This window comes from Styela clava, chromosome 12, assembly GCF_964204865.1.
Source record: "Styela clava chromosome 12, kaStyClav1.hap1.2, whole genome shotgun sequence".
Lineage (NCBI taxonomy): Eukaryota > Metazoa > Chordata > Ascidiacea > Stolidobranchia > Styelidae > Styela > Styela clava.
Window position 1 is genome coordinate 6,437,773 of NC_135261.1, and position 23,348 is coordinate 6,461,120.

A 23,348-nucleotide genomic window follows, 5' to 3' on the forward strand; every position below is an offset into this window, starting at 1 on the left:
ATGTTGCGCTCAAGAACATCGAAGCAATATAGGCTTTGTGACAATGAGTCCAGAGATTGAACCTGGCTCGGGAAATTCTGATAACAACGTAAGCATATCTAGTGCAATTGCAAATGTAACTTCAGCAAAAGTCGATCAATACGACATCAGAATCAAAGCTTTGGAACAGAAACTGGAAAAACTTGAGAGAGAAAAAAATAAGAAGTGCTCGCCAACGACATGTGAGTTTAGGAAAATACATCTATTCGTAGATTCTCCTACTATTTCTATTATTTTGTTTTACTTTTCTATTTTTATCAAATTGCAGACAAAATTATATAATATCAGCATAGATTTAAGTCTTACTGACAAGTCGATTGTGTTCTAAACTCAATCGAAAAATTCAAAAAAGGATTTCTGATTTAATTGCAAGATTTCACCAATGCCTAATCGGGAACCCTGATTCCAGGGGCGTAGCCAGAAATGCTAATTTTGTTATTACAATTTTTAATATAAGACCGATTTTCAGATTATTGAGTTTTATAAAAGTATATATTTTCAGTTTTAGACACCTGGGACATGGCATCTTTAATCATGGAAAAAGCTCGCGAAACAGCATTAAAAGGTAAAATATTGGAATATTTTTAAATATTTACAGACTTGTAATAAATAAATAATAGGAAATGATAATTTCATGATTACAAAAAAGTCGATGTAAGTGATAAATTAGAAATACAAATATAACTCTGCTAAATGCAACGTTAACGTGTAGGAATTTTGTAAACTATTATTCTTTAGTTCCAAATGATTCTCAATGTCAAACAACATGTCGACCAGGCAAGAAAGGCCCAGAAGGTTCAAAAGGTGATATCGGATCACCAGGACAAAATGGCGCCACGGGACGTCAGGGAGCTAAAGGAGAAGGTGGAACACCATGTAATTGCTCACGATATGATGAGTTGGCACACAAAGTTCAAATCCTCGAACAGAAAGGTTACTATTGCAAATTCATACCCTTATTATAAATTATTGCATTATTTTATTATAAAACTTAATGTCAATTAATTGTGTCGCAAGTGTTGCATATATGGCTTAAAATGTGAATTTACAAATCGCTCTCTGGATCTAAACGTCAATATGGAGTTTTGGCTTTGTAGATAAATCCATGCAATTATAAAGCTTTTTTTATATGGTTTTATATTTGTTCTTATTTTAATTTTAGCTCGAGAATTACAACCTTTAGCAGATGGTTGGTATCGTGTTCCCAGTTACCCATATTGGTACAAATTGGTCAAAGTACCGTCAGACTATCGAACTGCCAGGAAAAACTGCGAACGCATGGGAGGCCGATTAGCAGCAACGGGTATACGCAACCCAACTATTCGCAGGTAATTCAACATTGTATATTACAATGATAATATTAGTATTGCCATATAGAAATTTGACTCAACAATATTTAAACTTCACCCGTAATCCAAAAACACTTTCACGATCTCAAGTTTATTGTGGAAAAGCTATATGATGCGTCATTGTGGAACCCTCTCATAAGTTTTCTTTGTATAGGGTGTGAGTGAGTTATGCAGTTTCAGATTTATTTTGTAACGAAAACGAGGTGCATTTCGAGTGAACTTTTGGCACGATTGGGGACGAAAGAATTGGAAAAAGGCTATATGCCTCTTCTGACTGATTCAACCTTCTATTGAGGAAAAATTCAAATCGATTGATCTAGAAGTTGCGGGAAAGCGATTAGATGGGTTTTTAAAATACAACATATAAAACTGAATTTTGGAGTTTGACCTTCTTCAAGTTATTGTTTAAAAATCAATATTGAACAGCTCAAGTCTTTTACTTTCGTTTCGCATTTTGAATAAGAAAAGGAATGTTGGGAATTCAATGCCTTATTAAATAATACATCAAACATCATTATTTCCTTTCTTAAATTATTTGATATTGTTGGACTAATTTATGTTCACCATGTTTAAAATATAATAAATATCATTTTCAGCGATCTTGTCGGCAAGTTTAATAGAAAAACAGAAACTTCGATCTGGATAGGACTTGACGACCTTAAGAAACAGGACAACTGGAAATGGTCGGACGGAGTTTCATCAACTTCTTCTAATACACCATGGAGCAGAGGTGAACCAAATCGTCGGGATGAAAGATGCGCTTGCATGCGCGAGCCTCTCCAATATAAGTTGATAGATGCCCATTGTTCCACAAATAGATTATACCTTTGTGAAAAGTAATCACTTCTTTCTTACTTCTAAAGAATTGCAACAATAATCAGAAAACTATAGTCTGTAGCCTATCCACAACTCAGGCTAAAGTCCGAACCCCAAATATCCATACGGGCCTGATTGTTTTTTCTTTGAAATGTACGTTCCAGAATTTAACCGGTTCAAAGATTCTTCCCTAAAATTTTTCCTATTTTGAAACCTCCGTTATTCTTGTTTCAAATATTCCCATTTGAAAAGATAAATATTTTAAATACGGTTATTTAAATGAATTTGTCTAAATTTGAAAAACCCATTTAAACCTTAAAAATAAAAGGTTTGACATGTTTTTGAATTAATTGTTTTACCCCAATAATGCCTTTAAAGAACAAATATTAAATAATAGCTTCAGTACTTCATCCGGGCAACAGTGAATCTAAGAATTATATATTTTCTTTATTATTTGAAAATGATTTTCATTGTAGGCCTGTTTATTTTAAACAATTCAGTGTTATATTTATCAGTAATGTTAAGCAGAATGTAATGAATGTGAAACACGAGACACCAAACCTGTCCAGGACAATGGATACTCCCGTATTATACCAGCGTAGGGTTAGGGCCCAGGGGTCGGGAACCTTTTTGGTCAAGAGATCCATAAAAGGTACATATTTTCAATTGCATTTTCGTGTGAGCCATATAGCATTTTCTCCACTTAATCAGGCCTGAAATTTGTACTCAAAAGTCAACACATACAATGTCAATATTCATTTAATGTGACTTCTGATGCTGCATGTTGTCGCTGCGGGCATTGAACGTCTGCTCATATGCAGAAAAAGTTGAAATCTACGATACTCATCTCCATTTTTTCGTTTAGGCATCTCCGTAGTGTTTTAAAAACTCTTTGTGATGTCACAAAATATGTTCCAGAATCCTCCAATTTTGTCACAATGCCTGTCTGAAAATTCTCTTAAATAACATAGACATGCGCTGGGCGTGCGTTCTCAAACGTATTGGGATTTTTCTGCCAAATTTGCTATAAAAGAGTTTGAAATCTTGTAACAATAGTAAGCTAAGACTTAGAATGTTAGATTTTTCCGGGAGCCATATGCCGTCACCAAAAGAGCCATATATGGCTCGCGAACCATGGGTTTCCGACCCCTGGGTTAGGCCATATTTTATTTCGATTTTCTTCACTTTTGTTCTATTACGAGTTCGCGACTGTCAGTGTTAGCCACGCTACATCTAAACAGACAGACAGAACGACTGATAATAAGGGTCTCCTAGAGCGGAGATCCAAAAATTGCAAGTCAACCTTAACTATGTGACCTCACTAATGCCACGGGTCATTCGATACTGTTCCAATTATGACATCACACACACCTGGATATGCTTGCGTCATGAATGACATTCATTTCTAATCCTTTTATGAACAAGGACATATCGAGCATCTTTGATCAACGTTCTTCGCTCCGTCTGCGCTTTAGCTCAAGCGGATATTCAATATTGACACCACGGCAAACCCCACAAAAAAATTTAAATAAAACTCATTGTAAAAAATGTGAAAATGAAAGGCATTAAAGCGTTTTCAGGGGGAGTCGCAACTTGAACATATTTTTTGAAGGGCGTCCCAATGCCAAGAAGTTTGTGAACCACTGATGTATGTATATCTACATAGTATTACAAACTCCGTTAGAGCCTATGTAGAAAAGCAGATGCCAGTCGAGTTGTCTAAATATAGAGTTCCAATAACGAGGTTCAATTACGATAAACCTATCCTTCGAAATCTGTGAATTTCATAACATTTTTAATATTATACCCAAGATCCATATCTGAATGTGCGCCACGCTTGCAATTAAATCTAAAGTACCAACCTGTAAAATGCTTGAATACCCGACTATGGTTGGCGAGATTACATAAAGTATCAATATCCTAATGAGAAAAATCGACATAAATATCACTGTACAAAACCACATAATTAACCACAAGTCAATCGATTGTATTTTATGGTGAAACGAGTGAGTATTTTGTACTATTAACATTAATTTAAAGGCTTTAGCATATTCATTCTTTGACAAACAGTTCCTTATTATTGAATGGTTTAGTGTGATTATAATCAAATGATGGATGAATAATAAAGTGGAACTGGAGGTGAGAGGTCGATTTATTACATAAATGATATTTATAACACGGGATACCGTTTTAACCGCCCCTGCGCCCTATGGTGGCCTTAGGCCTACTACTTGTCGAAGCGGAGCCCTTTATTTCTTTATCTTATTTTATTTTTCAATTTCATCGCGTTCTTTTTGAAGGTGAAATTTTTTACATTAAATGTTTAGCGCAATGGCCTTGAGGTTAGATTACACTGTAACTATGTAGCTATGCTATGTAAAATGTTGGGATCGCTGGTTTAAGCTTTTCAGATATACAAACTTTCAACACCAAAGATGACATGCCGAGGTTTAGCTATGAAGACATGATGAACTTAGTCGCATTCAAAAAATAGTGGAAAAAATATACAAATTGCTCAACTTCGCCTCATCTACATTAATGCCTCGGATAATGACATTAACTCCCTATTTTTATCATTACTCTAAAATTGCACAAAGCTCACAGTTTCCGTTTTTGATGTTCACAAGTATATAATGATTCCGTTTATTATCATTCATTGGAAAATTCAATTAGTCCAAACAAAAAATGCAATACTTAAACTCAACAATTAAAAATACAATTTCCCGTAGCTATATTTTAGGCGAGTTACTATAGATATTGTTTCTTTTTTTTGTTTATATCATTACCATATAGTCAAAGGGAAAAAGGGAATTTTTGAATTACTTCTCACAAAGATAGAATTGTTTGTAATTACAACTCACATCTGCTATCTGATATTGCAGTTGATTCCACATACACACACATCTTTCATTTCGACCATTTGGTTCTCCTCGGCCCCATGGTGTATTAGAAAAAGTTGATGAAACTCCGTCCGACCATTTCCAGTTGTCTTGTTTCTCAAGGTCGTCAAGTCCTATCCAGATCGCAGTTCCTGTTTTTCCAATAAAGGTGTCGAGAAGATCGCTTTAAATGATAATATGTTTAATTTGGATCAACAATGTCAAATAATTTTGAAAAATACAAAAGTTGAACGTAAATCTTTCTAATCAATTGGATTTCCAACACTCACTTGAAAGCTTCAACTATTCATAGTTTTGTTTTCATTATTAAATTGACTTAGATAGAAAGTTAAAATAAAATATAATGCATTTAATTTCCATCTAACAGTTGTTGTTGTAAAAATCGCTTTAGCGCAACTTTTAGATTAATCGATTTGAATTTTTGGAGCAGTTGGTAGAAGCATACTACTCTTTATTTCAAATTTTGTTGTCCCCAATCAGGCCAGATGTCTCGCCGGAAATTCACTTGCGTTACATTTTCTACACCCTATACAAGGGAAACGTTACCGGCTTTCGCACGGGATATGTGCGATCATCAAAGTGTTTTGCAGCAGTATTTTTGTTTTAATATTTATATGAGTCAAATGACAATACTATTATAATTGTATAATTACCTGCGAATAGCTGGGTTGCGTATACCCTCTGCTGCTAATCGACCACCCATGAGTTCGCAGTTTTTTCTGGCTGTTTGATAGTCTGACCGTACTTTGAATAGTTTGTACCAGAATGGGTAACTGGGAACACGATACCAACCATCTGCTAAGAGTTGTAATTCTCGAGCTAAAAATAAATAAGAACAAATATAAAACCATATAAAAAAAGCTTTATAATTGCCTAATATATGGATTTCTCTAAAAAGCCAAAGCTTCATATTGAAGTTTAGATCAAGAGAGCGGTTTGCAAATCCTCAGTCTTAGCCATATTCAACACTTGCGACACAATCAATTAACGTGAGGTTTTTAAATAAAATATTGTTATAAAATATAAGAAGAGTAGGAATTTGAGGTAGCAACTATTTTTGATGATTTGAACTTTGTGTGCCAAGTCATCATATCGTGAGCAGTTCCATGGTGTTCCGCTTTCTCCTTTAGCTCCTTGACGTCCCGTGGTTTCAATTTGTCCTGGTGATCCAATATCACCTTTTGAACCTTCTGGGCCTTTCTTGCCTGGCCGACATGCTGTTTGAAATTGAGAAACATTTGGAACTAAAGAATAATTATTTTAGTTTACAAATTTTTTACAAGTGAGGGCTGCATTTAGCAGAGTTGTATTTGTATTTCTAATTATTTAAAAAGAATCCAATATTTTACCATTTATTGCTGTTTCGCGAACTTTTTCTATGATTGAAGATACCATGTCCCAGGTGTCTGAAACTGAAAATATATACTCTCTCAAAATTCAATAATCTGAAAATCTCTCTTATAATAAAATGGGGGAATCCCATAGTATGAGTTAGGCCATAATTTTATTCCAATTTTCCATATTTTAGTTCTAATACGAGTTCGGGGACTGTCTGTGTTACCCAAGTGGATATACCCCCTGCCCATAGGCCTCCGTTCCTTTACACAACTTGATGTAAAGTAGGCGAACAAAATTAGATATCTCCATATTGGTACACATACTTCTCGAACGCCAACAATTGTAAAAACAAAATATCGCATTAAATATAAAACCTATACTTTAGACTCAGGTTTCCCGATTACGAATTGGTGCAATCTTGTGATTAAATCAAAAATTCTTTTTTTCAATTCAATGATTGGGATTAAAACAAACACAATCGACTTTTCAATAAGCATTAAATCTATGCTGATAATATATAATTTCGTCTGTAATTTGATAAATATAGAAAGGTAAAACAAAATAATAGAAATATTAAAAGAATCTACGACCAGATATATTTTCTCAAACTTACATGACGTTGGCGAGCAGCTCTTTACTTTGTCTTTCTCAATTTCTTTTAGTTTCTGTTCCAGGGCTTTGATTCTGATATCGTGTTGATCAGTTTTTCCTGAAGTTACATTTTTAATTTCACTAGCTAGGCTCACGTTGTTATCAGAATTTCCCGAGCCAGGTGCGATCGATCGTTGTGACAAAGCTAATATTGCTTCGATGTTCTTGAACGCAACATTCCACTACGCATAGGAACGTAAGAATGAAGAATGCTAACAAACCCATTTTGTAGTGAAAACCAGCACAGGAGTATCGATTTACGATAATGGAGATATGACTTAGGTACCAACGCTTTATATATAGTGCTTCATTTTTTTCTTGGCAACCATTGCTTTTTTTGTCAATTGCCGGGCAGCGCAATAATCTCGCGGTTAAAGTCTTAAGATGCAAATGGCATCGCAGATTACACAAATCCCATGCGCCCTGCCCCACTCAGGGGATAATAAATTGAGTAAGCAGTGCTGAAACCAAAAGGGTCAGGTCATTCTAAATAAATAGTAGCTACTCAAATATCATTAGAAGTCAGTGGTTGTTTGTTTGTACATGGCTTTGTTTTTGGTGAAAGGCTCGAGTAAGCGTCGTACTTGAAGAAAATCACATTTCTTGTTTCTTTATTTTAACAGAGAATGGCCCAGATTAGTGAGAGTGTCCAATGATGTAATAATTTTGCAACGTTAGTTAATTGTGAAATCATACATATTCTTTTGCTTCATTTTCAGCAGCCATTATTCAATCCTGTCTTTGCATTTATAAAATTTTACTCGTTGCCACATACCCATTCAAGTTTCCCCCCTTATAATAAGCCCATACTCATTTTGTATCCGTGTTCGATACAAAAAATATTTGGACTGTAAAAGAATAGTTATACCGCGCCACCTTTGCATTTGATTTGATTTTCTCTAAATTGATAGGTTAATTCGGATCAAGAGTCGGTGTCCTGTTTCAAACAACATTAAGCGTCGCATTAAAATAAATCCAAATTTCTTGTTTCTTATTTCCGCAAAATGATCGGGAATCGTTAGAGTACTTTTTTATTTATTTCAACGGCATTACACCATGACACACCCACCCATGGCATATGTAATCGTATGAGCCCAGAGCACATTACGTAAACAATATATTTTTAATTGTTTTCATTTATATTTTTAAGCGTGTTATTCAAATGTAAATATAAACAATCAATGCGTAATCAAGAAGTAACCATGATTGAGAGAGTTTTTAAAAAACATTTGAGTCAACTTTTTGTGGAATTCTGCTTAGAATAAGCAGATACTTAATTGACATCCATGTTTGATACGTGAAATAATTGAAGTAAATGACAAATAGTTATTGACCCCGCTATCCTTACGTTTGAATTGAATCAAATAATTCACTAATCGAATAATCGATAAACACGATATCAGAATCAAAGCTTTGGAACAGAAACTGAAAGAAATTGAGAGAGAGAAAGTAAAGAAGTGCTCTCCGACGTCATGTGAGTTTAGGAAAATATATCTGTTTGTAGACTCTCTCACTATTTCTATTATTTTGTTTTATTTTTCTATCTTTATCGAATTCACAGACGAAATTATATAATATTAGCATAGAATTGGGTCTTATTCGTAAGTCTATGGTTCTAATTTCAATCAGTAATTTAAAAAAAAATAATTATTTAATTTCCACATTGCACAATTGCTTATTCGGGAAACCTGAATCTAAAATACTGGTTTTATATTTAATGCGATATTTCGTTATTACAGTTTTTTATATGATTTTCAGATTATTGAATTTTAAGAAAATATATTTTCAGTTTTAGACACCTGGGACATGGCATCTTTTATCATGGAAAAAGCTCGAGAAACAGCATTAAATGGTAAAATATTTGATTGTTTTCTAAATAATTACAGAACTATATTAAATATAAAATTGAAGATGATAATTTCATGAATACAAGAAAGTCAATTTATGTGATACATTTGAAATAAAAATACAACTCTGCTGAATGCAACCCTCACGTGTAAGGTTTTTGTAAACTAAAATATTTGTTCTTTAGTTCCAAATGATTCTCAATGTCAAACAACATGTCGACCAGGCAAGAAAGGCCCGGAAGGTGCAAAAGGTGATATTGGACCGACAGGACAAAATGGTGCCACGGGAAGTCAGGGAGCTAAAGGAGAAAGTGGAACACCATGTAATTGCTCACGTTATGATGAGTTGGCACGCAAATTTCAAATCCTCGAAGAAGAAAAAGGTTACCATCTTAAATTCATAGCATTATTATAAATCATCACAATGTTTTATTTAAGGACTTCACGTTATTTGATTGTGTCGCAAACCGCAAGTGTTGCATATTTGACCAAAAATGAGAACTTGCAAATCACTCTCCGGATCTAAACGTCGATATGGAGCTTTGGCTTTTCCTAGATAAATTCTGTTTTAAGCAATTATGAAGCTTTTTTATTTAATTCTATATTTGTTTTTATTTTAATTTTAGCTCGTGAATTACAACCCGTAGAAGATGGTTGGTATCGTGTTCACAGTTACCCATATTGGTACAAATTGGTCAATGTATCGTCGGACTATCAAACAGCCAGAAAATACTGTGAACTGATGGGTGGTCGATTAGCAGCAAATGGTATTCGGAACCCAACTATTCGCAGGTAATTAAACATTGTATATTACAAATATAATAGTATTGTCATTTAGACAACAGCAAAACTGTTGCAAAAACTTTCTGACGACCGCATATAACTATGCCGTCGGAAAGATGGTTTGTTCACATCGTATCGTCGACGGGAGTAAAATAACTTATATACCTTGATTTTAACTTTCCCTTATGTAAACTTGATGGTGAAAACAAAACTATGAATAGCTTGAGCTTTCAAGTAAGTGCTGGAAATCCATTTGATTAAAAAGAATTACGTTAAACTTTTGTATTTTTCAAAATTTGCAAATTATATAATATTGTTGGTTCAAATTTAACATAAAATAATATTATTTCCCAGCGATCTTCTCGACAAGTTCATCAGAAGAACAGAAACTCCGATCTGGATAGGACTTGACGATCTGGGGAAACGAGACAACTGGAAATGGTCGGATAGAGTTTCATCAACTTCTTCTAATACACCATGGGGCAAAGACGAACCAGATGGTCCAGATCAAAGATGTGCTTGTATGCACAATTATCTGGAATATCAAATAGCAGATGTGCTTTGTATTTACAAATATTTCTACCTCTGTGAGAAGTAATTGAAAATTTCCCTTGTTGCTTTCGATCAATGGGATTAATTTTAACAAAAGAAGAAACAATATTTATAGTAACTCTGCTAAAATATTACCACGACTTGTCATTGTTCAAAAATTGAGTAACTAGTATTTTTATTCACTAAACTCTGCTTTCGACTTTTTTGTGAATCTATATATTCATTGTAAACTCGTTCTTTATCAAAAATCTTTTTAAATATAAAATTATGTATTCTAAGTTTGATCATATCAAATGATATTAATTGTTGAGCTTAATTAGTGCGTTTTTCTGGACTTATAGAATTTTTCGATGAATGATAATAAACGGAATCATTATACACTTGTGAATATTAAAAACGGAGATTTGCACAGTTTTGGAGTAATAGTCAAAAATAGAAAAAGTTAATATCACTATCTGAGGCACTAATGGAGATGAGGTGAAGTTGAGCGAGTTGAATATTTTTTCCACTATTTTTTGAATGCGACTAAGTTCATCATATCCTCAAACTCATAGCTAAACCTCGGCATGTTATCTTTGATGTTGAAAGTTTCTATTTTTTGAAAAACTTCAAACAGAGATCTAACCTAAAGGCCATTGCGCTAAACTTTTAATGTACCAAATCTCACCCTCAAAAACGAGATGAAATTGAAAAAAAAAATGTTAATAAAGAAATAAAGGGCTATGCGTTAACAAATGATAGGCCACCATAGTAGGGGCGATTTAAACAGTATCCCGTGTTATAAATATCACCATGTAAGAAATTAACCTCTCACCTCCAATTCCACTTTATTATTCACCATTTGATTATATTCACACTAAACCATGGGGTGATGAGGTACTGATTGTCAAAGAATGAATAAGCCGAAGCTTTCACAATTCGTGTTAATAGTACAAAATACTCTCGACACAGCAGTATCACCACCAAATACTATCGATTGACCTTGTGGTTTAGTACTCTGATCTTCATGTAGATTATTTTCATTACGATATTGATGTTTAATTCATTGTGTCACCTCGCCAACCTTCTATGAGATTACTTCACTATACCATAGTCGTGTGTAGTTTTATACAATTTACAGATCTCTGAGGATAGGGTTATCACAATTGAACCTTGTTATTTTCAAGCTATCGAACATAGGGCTCGATATTTTGACAGTACCTTTTCAGAAGAGTCTCTAATGGAGTTTATATACATTAGACGCGCAATTCGAAATATACGTGCCCACTGAATTAGGATTTGGTACGCACGGCCCCCATCGATCATTTTTATAAAACCACTAGCGTAATCATGCACCACAATTCAAAAACCACCTTTCCCTTTGCGACGGTCGTGATGCAATGGGAATAGGATACTGGTACCATACCATAAGACGTAGAATGAGGCGCACTGCCAATAAATTGCTTTGATTGGTCTTATATTCATACAGAAGGCGTAGATAAGATAAGATGATATAATGTATTGTTAATTTTTTTAAATTATGCTTGATACTTTACATTGGCTATCGTCTCCTAGTGTTTTTTTAACAAAATGCAAGCAATCCTTTTTGTTGTAGAATATAGATTATAGATGTAATGATTATATTCTTAATAATGCATAGCGAAGCAGATAAACCGCTTTATACGCGGCGAAGTCTTACTAATACGTAGTTAGACAACTGATGATTATATGATCCCAAACGTCATTTAAATGGTCTCCTCATTAGACGACTTCTTGGGATGCCGTTTAGAAAATAAATTTGGGGTTTATAATGCTACGCGAGACGTGTGTTGCAAACCAAGTGTAACGTTTTGTGCAAAAACTCGTTTTTCTTATGAATTCAAAAGGTTTTACCCCACGTAAGCGTCTTAGATAATGAATTGAATTTGAAAGCAATTTGCTTAACATTACTTACATATCATTCCACTGTTTAAAATAAACAGGTCTACAATGAATATTATCTTTGAATAATAAATACTATATCATCATTCTTGAATTCACTGCTGCTTGGATAAAGTAATACGACTAGTATTTAATATTTGTTCCCTACAGGCATTATTCAGGTACAACAGATCAATTAATGCAAAAAGGTGTCTTCATTTTTAAGGTTAAAATGGTACCGTATTTCAAATTTAGACAAATTCATTTAACTAACAGTATATTTTAATATTTGACCGTTTAAAAAGAAATATTTAGAACAAGAGTACCTAATGATTAAATATGGGAAAAATGGGAATAAATTTTTGAACCGGTAAATTCTGGAACATGAATTTAAAAGAAAAAAGAAAACTTGAAAGAAAAAAATAAGAGTTGGGCCCCTGTGAATATTGAGAGCTTGGACTTTAGTCTGAGTTGTAGATAAGCTGCAGACTAGAATTTCTGATTATTGTTGCAACCTTTTAAAGTTGAAGAAAGAAAAGAGATTACTTCTCACAAAGGTAGAATCGATTTAAAAAACAACGGGTATCTATCAACATATATTGCAGAGGCTCGAACATGCAAGCACAACGTTCATTTTGGCGATCTGGTTCTCCTTCACTCCATGGTGTATTAGAAGTAGTTGATGAAACTCCGTCCGACCATTTCCAGTTGTCTTGTTTCTCAAGATCGTCAAGTCCTATCCAAATCGAAGTTCCTGTTCTTCTGATGAACTTGTCGAGAAGATCGCTTAAAATATAATTATGTTTTGAACGTGATGAAGTTTCATTTAAGCCATTATTAATTGAATTATAAAAAGTTGGAAAAATGTAAAATACTAAACATTAAGCTCATTGCGTTTTCTATTTAAATTGGGCTACTGGGCTTTTAATAAAATAAAACACAGTATTTTTTAATGAAAGGTAAAGTTGGTCATTATGTATTCGATACCACTTTATAGCTCTAAATATTACGATCACAATTTTTGATTAAACGAAAATTTTACAATTCCAGAGCCCAGAAATTAGTTCAGGCCAAGATTACACATTCCGGCTTCAAGATAATTAGACTTCCGGTGTTATTTGTTGTGAAAACAGTTTCAATATTTGTCGCAACCAATTATTTTCAGTTTTTAAATACTTCAAGATAGGGAATAATATTACGAGGCGATTATTTTTTAAAAGTCTTCCGAGGCATACGGGATTCGATATTCTTATATACTTCGATATAGAATGACTATCGTCTTCCAATGGAAATGTATGATCATCAAAGTGTTTCTGATGTGTTAAAATATTTGTTGATCAAAACACATTTAAAACCTTAATTAGTGTTCTCCAACCGTTTCGACCGTGTATGTATCATTTCCGAAAAATAAAAATATTGGGGGCGGACATCGAAATTAAATATTTCTTTTATTTTAAATTTTTTATTACACCATTTATAAATATCATTCGCGCTTCTATTTTGCGATGTTTTAAGAAACAGAACAAGAAACACGTTCTGTCATACACGTAACACCCTCTCCACGATGCAGGAAAATTAATTCAATTATTTTTATACTTAATGTTTTTTCTCGTTAACAAATCTTCTTGTCTGCGTTTATTTTAGTTGGAAAAGAAAATCGGCTCAAAACAGGGTCCTGAACATACTGGTAAGCAAAGCACTAATGGAGACTGATGTCTGTTCGTCTCTAGATGACACCACACTTTGTTTTTTTTAAGGAGTTGTTAGTTAAGACCTCTGAGCACTTTACACAACCCAGGTTATCGAATGTTCATGTACTTATAGTGGCACAAGAATTCAATTAAAAGTACTTGAATAAGCTAGTGTTATGACAATATAACATCAGCGCACTCAAGGAAAACCAAATGCCACGAAACAAACGGTTTTGCATAAATGGTTTTGGAAACCATTGCAAATATAATTAATCTTTATAAAAAATGATGAATCTAGTAAATACGTCTCCCATGGCCCTTTCAGAACTGAGACACTGCTCTAAACGAAAATTACCTATGAATAACTGGGTTCCGTATACCCTTCGCTGCTAATCGGCCACCCAACAATTCACAATTTTTTCTGGCTGTTTGATAGTCTGTCGATACTTTGAATAATTTGTACCAATATGGGTAACTGTGAACACGATACCAACCATCTGCTACTGGTTGTAAGGCTCGAGCTAAAATTAAAATAAAAACAAATATAGAAACCATATAAAAAAGCTTTTTAATTGATAAAAGCAGAATTAATCTGAAAATAGCCAAAGCTCCATATGGACGTTCAGATCAAGAATGCGATTTGCAAATTCTCAGTTTTTGACCATATCTAACGAATCCGATACAATCAGGTAAAGCAGTGGTTCTCAACCGCCGGTCCGCGGACCGGTGGCGGTCCGCAACAACCTTGCTGCCGGTCCGCCAAATATATTCCAATATCAATATATTATGAGTAAATTGCAAAATACAAAGTATTGATGGCATGTCTATTAGTTTTGTGATTTTTTTATTCTTTTTGGATCGTAGTACCGACATTGGTCTAACAACTAAACTTGGTAAGAAGTCCTCCGCCCATTTTGAACCCTGAAAGGCCTAAGTCTATGATTTCATAACGGGCTAACGTCATAACGGAAGAGTCTAATAGCACATAGTACGGCAGCGCTTCACAACCAGTGATCCGCGAACTCGTTGCTAAATTATTCGTATTTTTCTATATTTTGTGTTAGAATTGAAATTAATTCGACTTTTCAGTAGGACAGCAATGGTATTCTCGTGAGAATCCCAATCAATTTTATCAATTTAGGCGCTCGAGCGTGGCTATCGGATTCGTCTGTTGTCAAGTTTGCCAAAAAGCGGGAAAATGTATAAATTATTTTATGGCATCATTACAATTACAGCTTCACGTGATTTCGACGTAATGGAAATAAATGCGTAAATAGGAAAGCTTTGCAAGGCAATGCCCATAGCGCAACCGTGCAAAATTGTCGCAACAATATGCGGCGCACGCTCGTACAGAAGATAACAAACAATCAAAGTTCTATTTCATCGTCATTAATATACGTGAAAAGGCGCAGAAAATCGCTTGAAGATTTCAATCGAGAACGAAACACCCAGCTGACAGCAAAAAATTGCTATCATTTGCAATTATTCAAAAATTTGCCGAAAAAGTATATATTAAAATATTCGATTTGTTTTGGGCAACCCTGCCTCGACTTATTTTAGCCCTTGAAACAAAAATGTTAATAAAGGTGGTCCGCGAAGTAAAACTTTCCGTGAGAGTGGGGTGCGACATAAAAAAAGGTTTGAGAAGCGCTGTAGTACGGTATATGATTGAGAACTTCGCAGTTCGCACGTTCCGTAATTTGACAGTCGTAATTGCATTCTTTTGATGAATTTTTGTGTTTTTGGTTAATTTTGAAGGTCCGCCGGTCCGCAAAATTTGTTTGGAAATTTCACCGGTCTGCGAACTAAAAAAGGTTGAGAACCACTGAGGTAAAGTGAGGTTTTCAAATAAAACAATGTAATGAAGTGAAATAAATAAATTTGCAATAGTAACCTTTTTGTTCGAGGATTTGAACTGTGCGTGTCAAGTCATCATATCGTGAGCAATTACATGGTGTTCCGCTTTCTCCTTTAGCTCCCTGACGTCCCGTGGTGCCATTTTGTCCTGGCCGCCCGACATCGCCTTTTGCACCTTCTGGGCCTTTCTTGCCTGGTCGACATGTTGTTTGACATTGAGAATCGTTTGGAACTAAAGAATAAATATTTGAGTTTACAAAAACCTTACACGTGAGAGTTGCATTTAGTAGAGTTGTATTTGTATTTCTAAATTATTGCTTACATTGACTTTCTTGTATTCATGAAATTATCATTTCCAATAAATTATTTATTACAAGTCTGTAATTATTTAAAAATAATACACTATTTTACCATTTCTTGCTGTTTCGCGCGCTTTTTCCATGATTAGAGATGCCATGTCCCAGGTGTCTAAAACTGAAAATATATACTCTCTTAAAACTCAATGATCTGAAATCGGTCCTATTGAAAATTGTAATACCGGAATTATCATTTTATATAAAAAAAAAAACTGTTTTTAGACCCCAGGCAGGGGCTTAGCCAGGGGTTGATTTTGAGGGTCGTACCCCTCCCTCCCATACACCCACCCCCATTTGGAATGTAAAAAAAAAAAGCAGCTTTCTATATTATACATAGAAAATATTCGTAGCTTGTAACGATTTTTGGACCCTAAGACTCATGAAAACACACGTTTTCCGGCCAAGTTGCAATCTAACTTAGCAAATAGAAATTTTGCGAACAGATATATTGTACTGAACTCACATGACGTTGGCGAACACTTCTTATTTTTCTCTCTCTCAATTTCTCCCAGTTTCTGTTCCAGCATTTGGATTCTGATGTCGTATTGATCGATTTTTGTTGAAGTTACATTTTCAATTTTACTAGATAGGCTCACGTTGTTATCAGAATTTCCCGAGCCAGGTTCGATCTCTGGACTCGTTGTGACAAAGCTAATATTGCTTCGATGTTCTTCAGCGCAACATTCAATTACGCATAGGAACGTAAGAGTGAAGAATGCTAACAAACTCATTTTGTAGTGAGAACCAGCACAAGAGTATCGATTTAGGATAATGAAGGTATGACTTAGGTACCAACGCTTTATATATAGTGCTTCAATTTTTTTGGCAACAATTGCTTTTTTTGTCAATTGCCGGGCAGCGCAATAACCTCGCGGTTAAAGTCTTAAGATGCAAATGGCATCGCAGATTACACAAATCCCATGCGCCCTGCCCCACTCAGGGGGTAATTAATTGAGTAAGCACTGCTGAAACCAAAAATTTCAGGTCATTCCAAATAAATAGTAGCTACTCAAAAATCATTAGAAGTCAGTGGTTGCTTTTACATGGCCTTGTTTTGAGTGAAAGGCGCAAGTAAGCGTCGTACTTAAAGAAAATCACATTTCTTGTTTCTTTATTTTAACAGAGAATGGCCCAGATTGGTGAGAGTGTTTAATTTTGTAATATTTTTGCAACGTTAGTTAATTGTGAAATCATACATATTGTTTTTCTTTATTTTCAACAGCCATTATTTGATCCTGTCTTTGCATTTATAAAATTTTACTCGCTGCCACATACCCATTCAAATTTCCCCCCTTATAATAAGCCCATACTCATTTTGTATCCGTGTTCGATACAAAAAATATTTTGACTGTAAAATAATAGTTCTTATACCGCGCCACCTATACATTTGATTTGATTTTCTCTAATTTGATAGGGTAATTCGGGTCAAGAGTCGGTGTCCTGTTTCAAACAACATTAAGCGTCGCATTAAAATAAATCCAGCTTTCTTGGTTCCTATTTCCGCAAAATGATCGGGAATCGTTAGAGTACTTTTTTTTATTTATTTCAACCGTATTACCCCATGGCGCAATCACCCATATGTAATCGTATGAGCCCATAGCCCATTACGTAAACAATATATTTTTAATTGTTTTCATTTATATTTTCAAGCGTGTAATTCAAATGTATATTTAAACATTCAATGCGTAGTCAAAAAGTAACCATGATTGAGAGAATTTTTAAAAACTTTTGGGTCAACTTTTTGTGGAATTCTGCTTAGAATAAGCAGATACTCAATTGACATCCATGTTTGATACGAGAAAATAATTGAAGTAAATGACAAATAGTTATTGACCCCGCTATCCTTATGTTTGAATTGAATCAAATAATTCAATCGGGGTTAGGTATCGGTGACATCCTCAACGTTGCATTTGTCACATATTCGCATATAAGGTCGAGGAGGTAACGCAAAGTATCAAATCTCAATATCATATTGAAAAAAAGAATCGACATGAATATCAGTGTTTTAAACCACATAGTCAACCATAGGTCAGTCGATTGTATTCGATGGTGAAACGAGTGCCAAAAGTATTTTGTACTATTAACATTAATTGTAAAAGGTTATGCATAGTCGTTTTAGACAATCGTTCATCTCATCATCCTATAGTTTTGTGTGGACATGAATGTAATGAAACAGTGAATAATACAGTGGATCTGGAGGTGGGGGGTTTAATAATGTACTGATTGTAAAAGTTTGAATATGCCAAAGCTTTTGAAATTAATGGTAACAGTACAAAATAATCTTGACACAGATTTCAACATTAAATACAATCGATTGACCTGTGGTTGACCATGTGGTTTAGTAAAATGATCTTCGTGTCGATTCTTTTCATTAAAATATTGGAGCTTGATACTTTGTGTCACCTGGTCAACTTTATATTAGAATATGTGACAAATGCAACATTTAGGATGTCCCCAATTTATAACCCCGGTTGAATTATTTGACTCAATTCAAAGGTAAGTTTGGCGGGTTCAAACTTAAATTTTTGTCCTTTACCTCGTTTATTTCTCGTATCAAACAGAAATGTTAAGTAAGTTTATACTTATTCCAAGTGGAATTCCACCCGAACATTACTAAAATTTCTCAACAACTCAAAGGGTTACTTCTTGATTACGCATTGATTGTTTTTATATAGACCCCCTTAAATATAAAGAAAAATATTAAAAAAATATATTATTTGAGTAATGGGCTCTTGCCTATCACATATCTTGTGTGTAGGTGTAATAACGTTAAAAAAAGTACTTCCACCGATTTTCAATCTATCTGGGGAAAATTATAAAAAAGGAGGAAGCTGAAATTTTTCATAATGCGACGCTCAAAGTTGTTTTCAGCATGTCACAGACTCTTGAACCTCATAAAACAATCAGAGGAAATCACTCTAATTAGAGGAAATAAAATCGAATGTATAACGACGTGGTATGAAAATATTTTTTATTTGTCCAAATATTTTCTGTATCAAACAGGAATATAAAATAAGTATCGACTTATTATAGGGGAAAATGTGAAACTGGAATAGGTATGCGGCATCGAGTAAAATTTTATGAATGCAAAAACAGGCACAAATATTGGCTACTGAAAAGAGAATATAGTTACAAATGTATGATTTCACAATTAACTAACGTTGCAAAAATATACGAACTTAAACACTCTCATGATTCTGGGTCATTCTCTATTAAATAAAATAAAAACGAGAAATGTGATTTTCATTAAATACAACGCTTACTCGCGCCTTTCACTCAAACAAGGCCATGCATAAGCAACCACTGACATCTAATGATATTTGAGTAGCTACTATTTATTTGGAATGACCTGAACCTTTTGGGCTCGCCACTGCCTACTCAATTTATTACCCCCTGAAAGGGGCAGGGCGCATGGGATTTGTGTAATCTGCGATGCCATTTGCATCTTAAGACTTTAACCGCGAGGTTATTGCGCCGCCCAGCAATTGACAAAAAAGGCAATGGTTGCCAAAAAAAAATGGAGAACCATATAAAAAGCGTTGGTACCTTAGTTATACCTCCATTATCGTAAATCGATACTCTTGTGCTGGTTCTCACTACAATATGAGTTTGTTAGCATCCTTCATTCTTACGTTCTTATGCGTAGTTGGATATTGCGCTCAAGAACATCGAAGTAATATTAGCATTATGACAATGGGTCGAGAGATCGAACCTGGCTCGGGAAATTCTGATAACAACGTAAGCCTATCTAGTGAAATTGAAAATGTAACTTCAACGAAAATTGATCAGTACGATAGCTTGACCAAAAGAATCAAATCGCTGGAGCAGAAAGAAATTGAGAGAGAAAAAGTAAAGAGCTGCTCGCCAATGCCATGTGAGTTCAAGAAAAAAATATCCTTTGTTTTTGTAGATGTTTCTTATTTCCCAAAATTGAAGATTAAAATATAGAATCGCAGTATAGATTCACGTCTTATTACTATGCAAATGAGGTTACGAACCCATCAAATAAAGCTTTTTTAGTTAATTGTCAAACTGCATTGAGCTAAAAATATTGGTATGATATTGATCGCGATATTTCGTTATTGCAATTTTTAATTTTGGGGCAGTTTTTTTTGCTTATCGGGTTTTATGAAAATCAATTTTCATTTTTTTTCAGTTGTCAACATCTGTGATATGGCATCGTTAATTACAAAAAAACTCGAGAAGAAGCAACAGACGGTGAAACTTTTTTTTTTAAATAATTACTTGTATGACTTGCAGTAGAGAGTGGGTGTTTTTCTTATCATTGGCCACATATAAAGTTTTCTATAATTTATCATTTAAACTTTCTGATGCAAATTTTGAAAGTGTTTTGCAAAATAGGCGCTAAAACTTTCTTACGTTTAGATTCAAAATATTTAATAATCTGCTGTGCAAAAGCATTGAATGTTAATTTAATTCATTCGCCTTTTCGTGACATAATCGGCATAAGAATCCCATAAGTACAACAAATCGAGTTGTTTGGTCTTTTTTTTTATTTCATTCTCCAAATCTTTTAATTAACGTGACATTAAAGAGACATAAAAAAAAATTATAAAAAAAATTCAGCATATTAATTTCATCTATATATGCATTTTTAAGCTTTTTTCCAAATTAAAATATTTATCGTTTTTAGTTCCAAACGATTCTCAATGTCAAACAACATGTCGACCAGGCAAGAAAGGCCCTGAAGGTGCAAAAGGTGATATCGGATCACCAGGACAAAATGGTGCCACGGGACGTCAGGGAGCTAAAGGAGAAAGTGGAACACCATGTAATTGTTCACGATATGATGAGTTGGCACACAAAGTTCAAATCCTCGAAAAAGGTTACTATCTCAAACTCATACCCTTATTATACTTTGTTACATTGTTTCATTCAAAAACCTTACGTTAATTGATTGTGTCTCAAGTGTTGCATATGAAAAAAATGAGGATTTGCGGTTATCTCTATGGATCTAAACTTCGAAATAAAGCTTTGGCTTTTTAGATGAATTCCTCTTTTAAGTAATTATAAAGTTTTTTTTAAATAGTTCTATATTTGTTCTTATTTTAGTTTTAGCTCGAGAATTACAACTGCTAGCGGATGGTTGGTATCGTGTTCACAGTTACCCATATTGGTACAAATTGGCCAATGTATCGTCGGACTATCAAACAGCCAGAAAAAACTGCGAACTCATGGGTGGCCGATTAGCAGCAAAGGGTATTCGCAACCCAACTATTCGCAGGTAATTAAACATTGTGTATTACAATGATTACAATTATTTAAACAGCGAAAACACTTTGACGATCGCATATATTCCATGGGAAAGCTGGTATGATTTCCTCGTAAGGGGTTTGAAAGTTATGTAGTTCTATACTGCCTCCAACTTAAAGTGATACTGCCTCCAACTTAAAGTGATAAAAATTTCAAATCGATTAATCTAAAAGTTGCGCAAAAGCGATTTTTTACAACAAAAACTGTTAAATACACTATATTTGATTTTAAATTTCCCTTAAGTCAAATTAACGATTGAATACCTCAATTTTTTATGTGAGTGTTCCAAATCTAATTTGTATTTTTTAAAATATATGACATTGTTGGTTCAAATTGAAGACAAAATATTATTATTTTCAGCGATCTTCTCGACAAGTTCATCAGAAGAACAGGAACTCCGATTTGGATAGGACTTGACGATCTTGAGGAACAAGATAACTGGAAATGGTCGGACGGGGTTTCATCAACTTCTTCTAATACACCATGGGGCAGTACCGAACCAAATAATCCAACTGAAAGATGCGCTTGCATGTACCAGCATCGGCAATATCAGTTAGCAGATTTTGGTTGTGATTACAAACACTTCTACCTTTGTGAGAAGTAATTGAAATATTCCCTTTTTCTTACTTTTAATTAATGGAAATAATATCAACAAAACAAGAAACAATATTTATAGTCACTTTGCTAAAATATAGCTACGACTATTCGATATTTGAGTAAATTAAATTTTTATTCACAAAATTTTGCTTTCAACTTTTTCTTTGATCTATAAATTCATTGTAAACTTGATTATTATCAACAACCTTTTCAATATAAAATCATGTATTCTGAGTATCGATCATAATAAATTGATTTTAATTGTTGAGTTCAAGTAGTGCGTTTGGAGCTCCAGAAGTATGTGCACTAAGATGGCGCACAACCTGAACTTAGTATGTGTACCAGAATAGGGTTCAGGTTTTGTGCCATCTTTGTGCACATACTTCGGGAGCGCCGTGCGTTTTTTGAAATAAGAGAATTTTCCAATTAATGGCAATAAATGGAATCATTACAGGATTTTGTCAATATTTAAAACCGAAACTTAGTGAGCTTTGAGTATTTTTGGAGTTAAACAAAATAGATAACTCAATATTATTCTCCGAGATTGATAGGTCGAATGTTAAATTTCTTTCCCACAATTTAATTCGACTGATCAATTGGTTGAATGAATCATTTTTTTATGTTGATCATGTTTCCAAAGTCGCGGCCAGAAGCAGGGACCATTATTGGTGTCGAAAAAAATACCTTCTTCTTTAATTTTAAGCTTGGATCCGAACTAAGTAAGATAAGTGATATTTCGCCTTGACTCTTGTACTAAACCTTTAATGAACCGGGGCTCATCCACACAGGGAACAAAATAGGACTTAAAGAAATAAGGTCGCCGTTACATTTCATCAAATAAATTAACACCATGAGACACAAAGATTACTACGACGCACTCTTTCAACACCGACGTCACCTTTTATTGTAACCACATGAGATTCTGGTGTCCTACAGTACGTTTTATGATTATCATCCATGTAACGTATCGACCTCTAACCCCCAGTTCCACTTTATTATTCAATATTTCATTTTATTCATATTATCACCGAACCATAGGGTACAGTAATGTGGAATTGTTTGTCAAAGAATGAATATCTTGAAGCTTTTACAATTAATGTTGATAGTACAAAATATTCTCGATACTTTATACAGGTTCACCACCCAATACAATCATCTAACCCAGTTATGCGCATGCGGCTCTCAACAACCTTTCATGCGGCTCTAATGCTTTAAAAATTAATTACTTTCAAAGAAAATTTTTCATTGGAAACTAATCACTGGCTTTAAATTAAATTGCGGAAGTCTATTAGTTAGTCGAATGGATTCCCCCGTGTTTATTTGCGTAGCCTTGACTAATATACAAGATGCAATAGGACGCAACAGCAAGCGTTTTCGCGGCCACGTTGGCTTGCTCTCG

General features: G+C 34.2%; 3 protein-coding genes across 3 annotated transcripts; all 3 read left to right on the top strand.

The window, feature by feature from the left end:
- The first annotated feature begins 43 nt into the window (after nt 1–43).
- Nucleotides 44–10,539, top strand: LOC120329848 (collectin-11-like). The gene is made up of 5 exons (XM_078118375.1): nt 44–221; nt 542–604; nt 778–972; nt 1,202–1,367; nt 10,078–10,539. Exons 1-5 carry the CDS (start codon nt 44–46, stop codon nt 10,319–10,321), a joined length of 846 nt encoding a protein of 281 aa, XP_077974501.1. The 3' UTR covers nt 10,322–10,539.
- Nucleotides 10,540–19,645: 9,106 nt separating this feature from the next.
- LOC120330035 (uncharacterized) lies at nt 19,646–22,402 on the top strand. Its single transcript, XM_078118855.1, has 5 exons — nt 19,646–19,952; nt 20,235–20,296; nt 20,733–20,924; nt 21,158–21,323; nt 21,713–22,402. Exons 1-4 carry the CDS (start codon nt 19,682–19,684, stop codon nt 21,176–21,178), a joined length of 546 nt encoding a protein of 181 aa, XP_077974981.1. The 5' UTR covers nt 19,646–19,681; the 3' UTR covers nt 21,179–21,323; nt 21,713–22,402.
- On the top strand, nt 21,274–21,956 carry LOC120329903 (hepatic lectin-like). Its single transcript, XM_078118376.1, has 2 exons — nt 21,274–21,323; nt 21,713–21,956. The coding sequence occupies exons 1-2, from the start codon at nt 21,274–21,276 to the stop codon at nt 21,954–21,956; spliced, it is 294 nt and encodes a 97-aa protein (XP_077974502.1).
- Nucleotides 22,403–23,348: the final 946 nt, after the last annotated feature.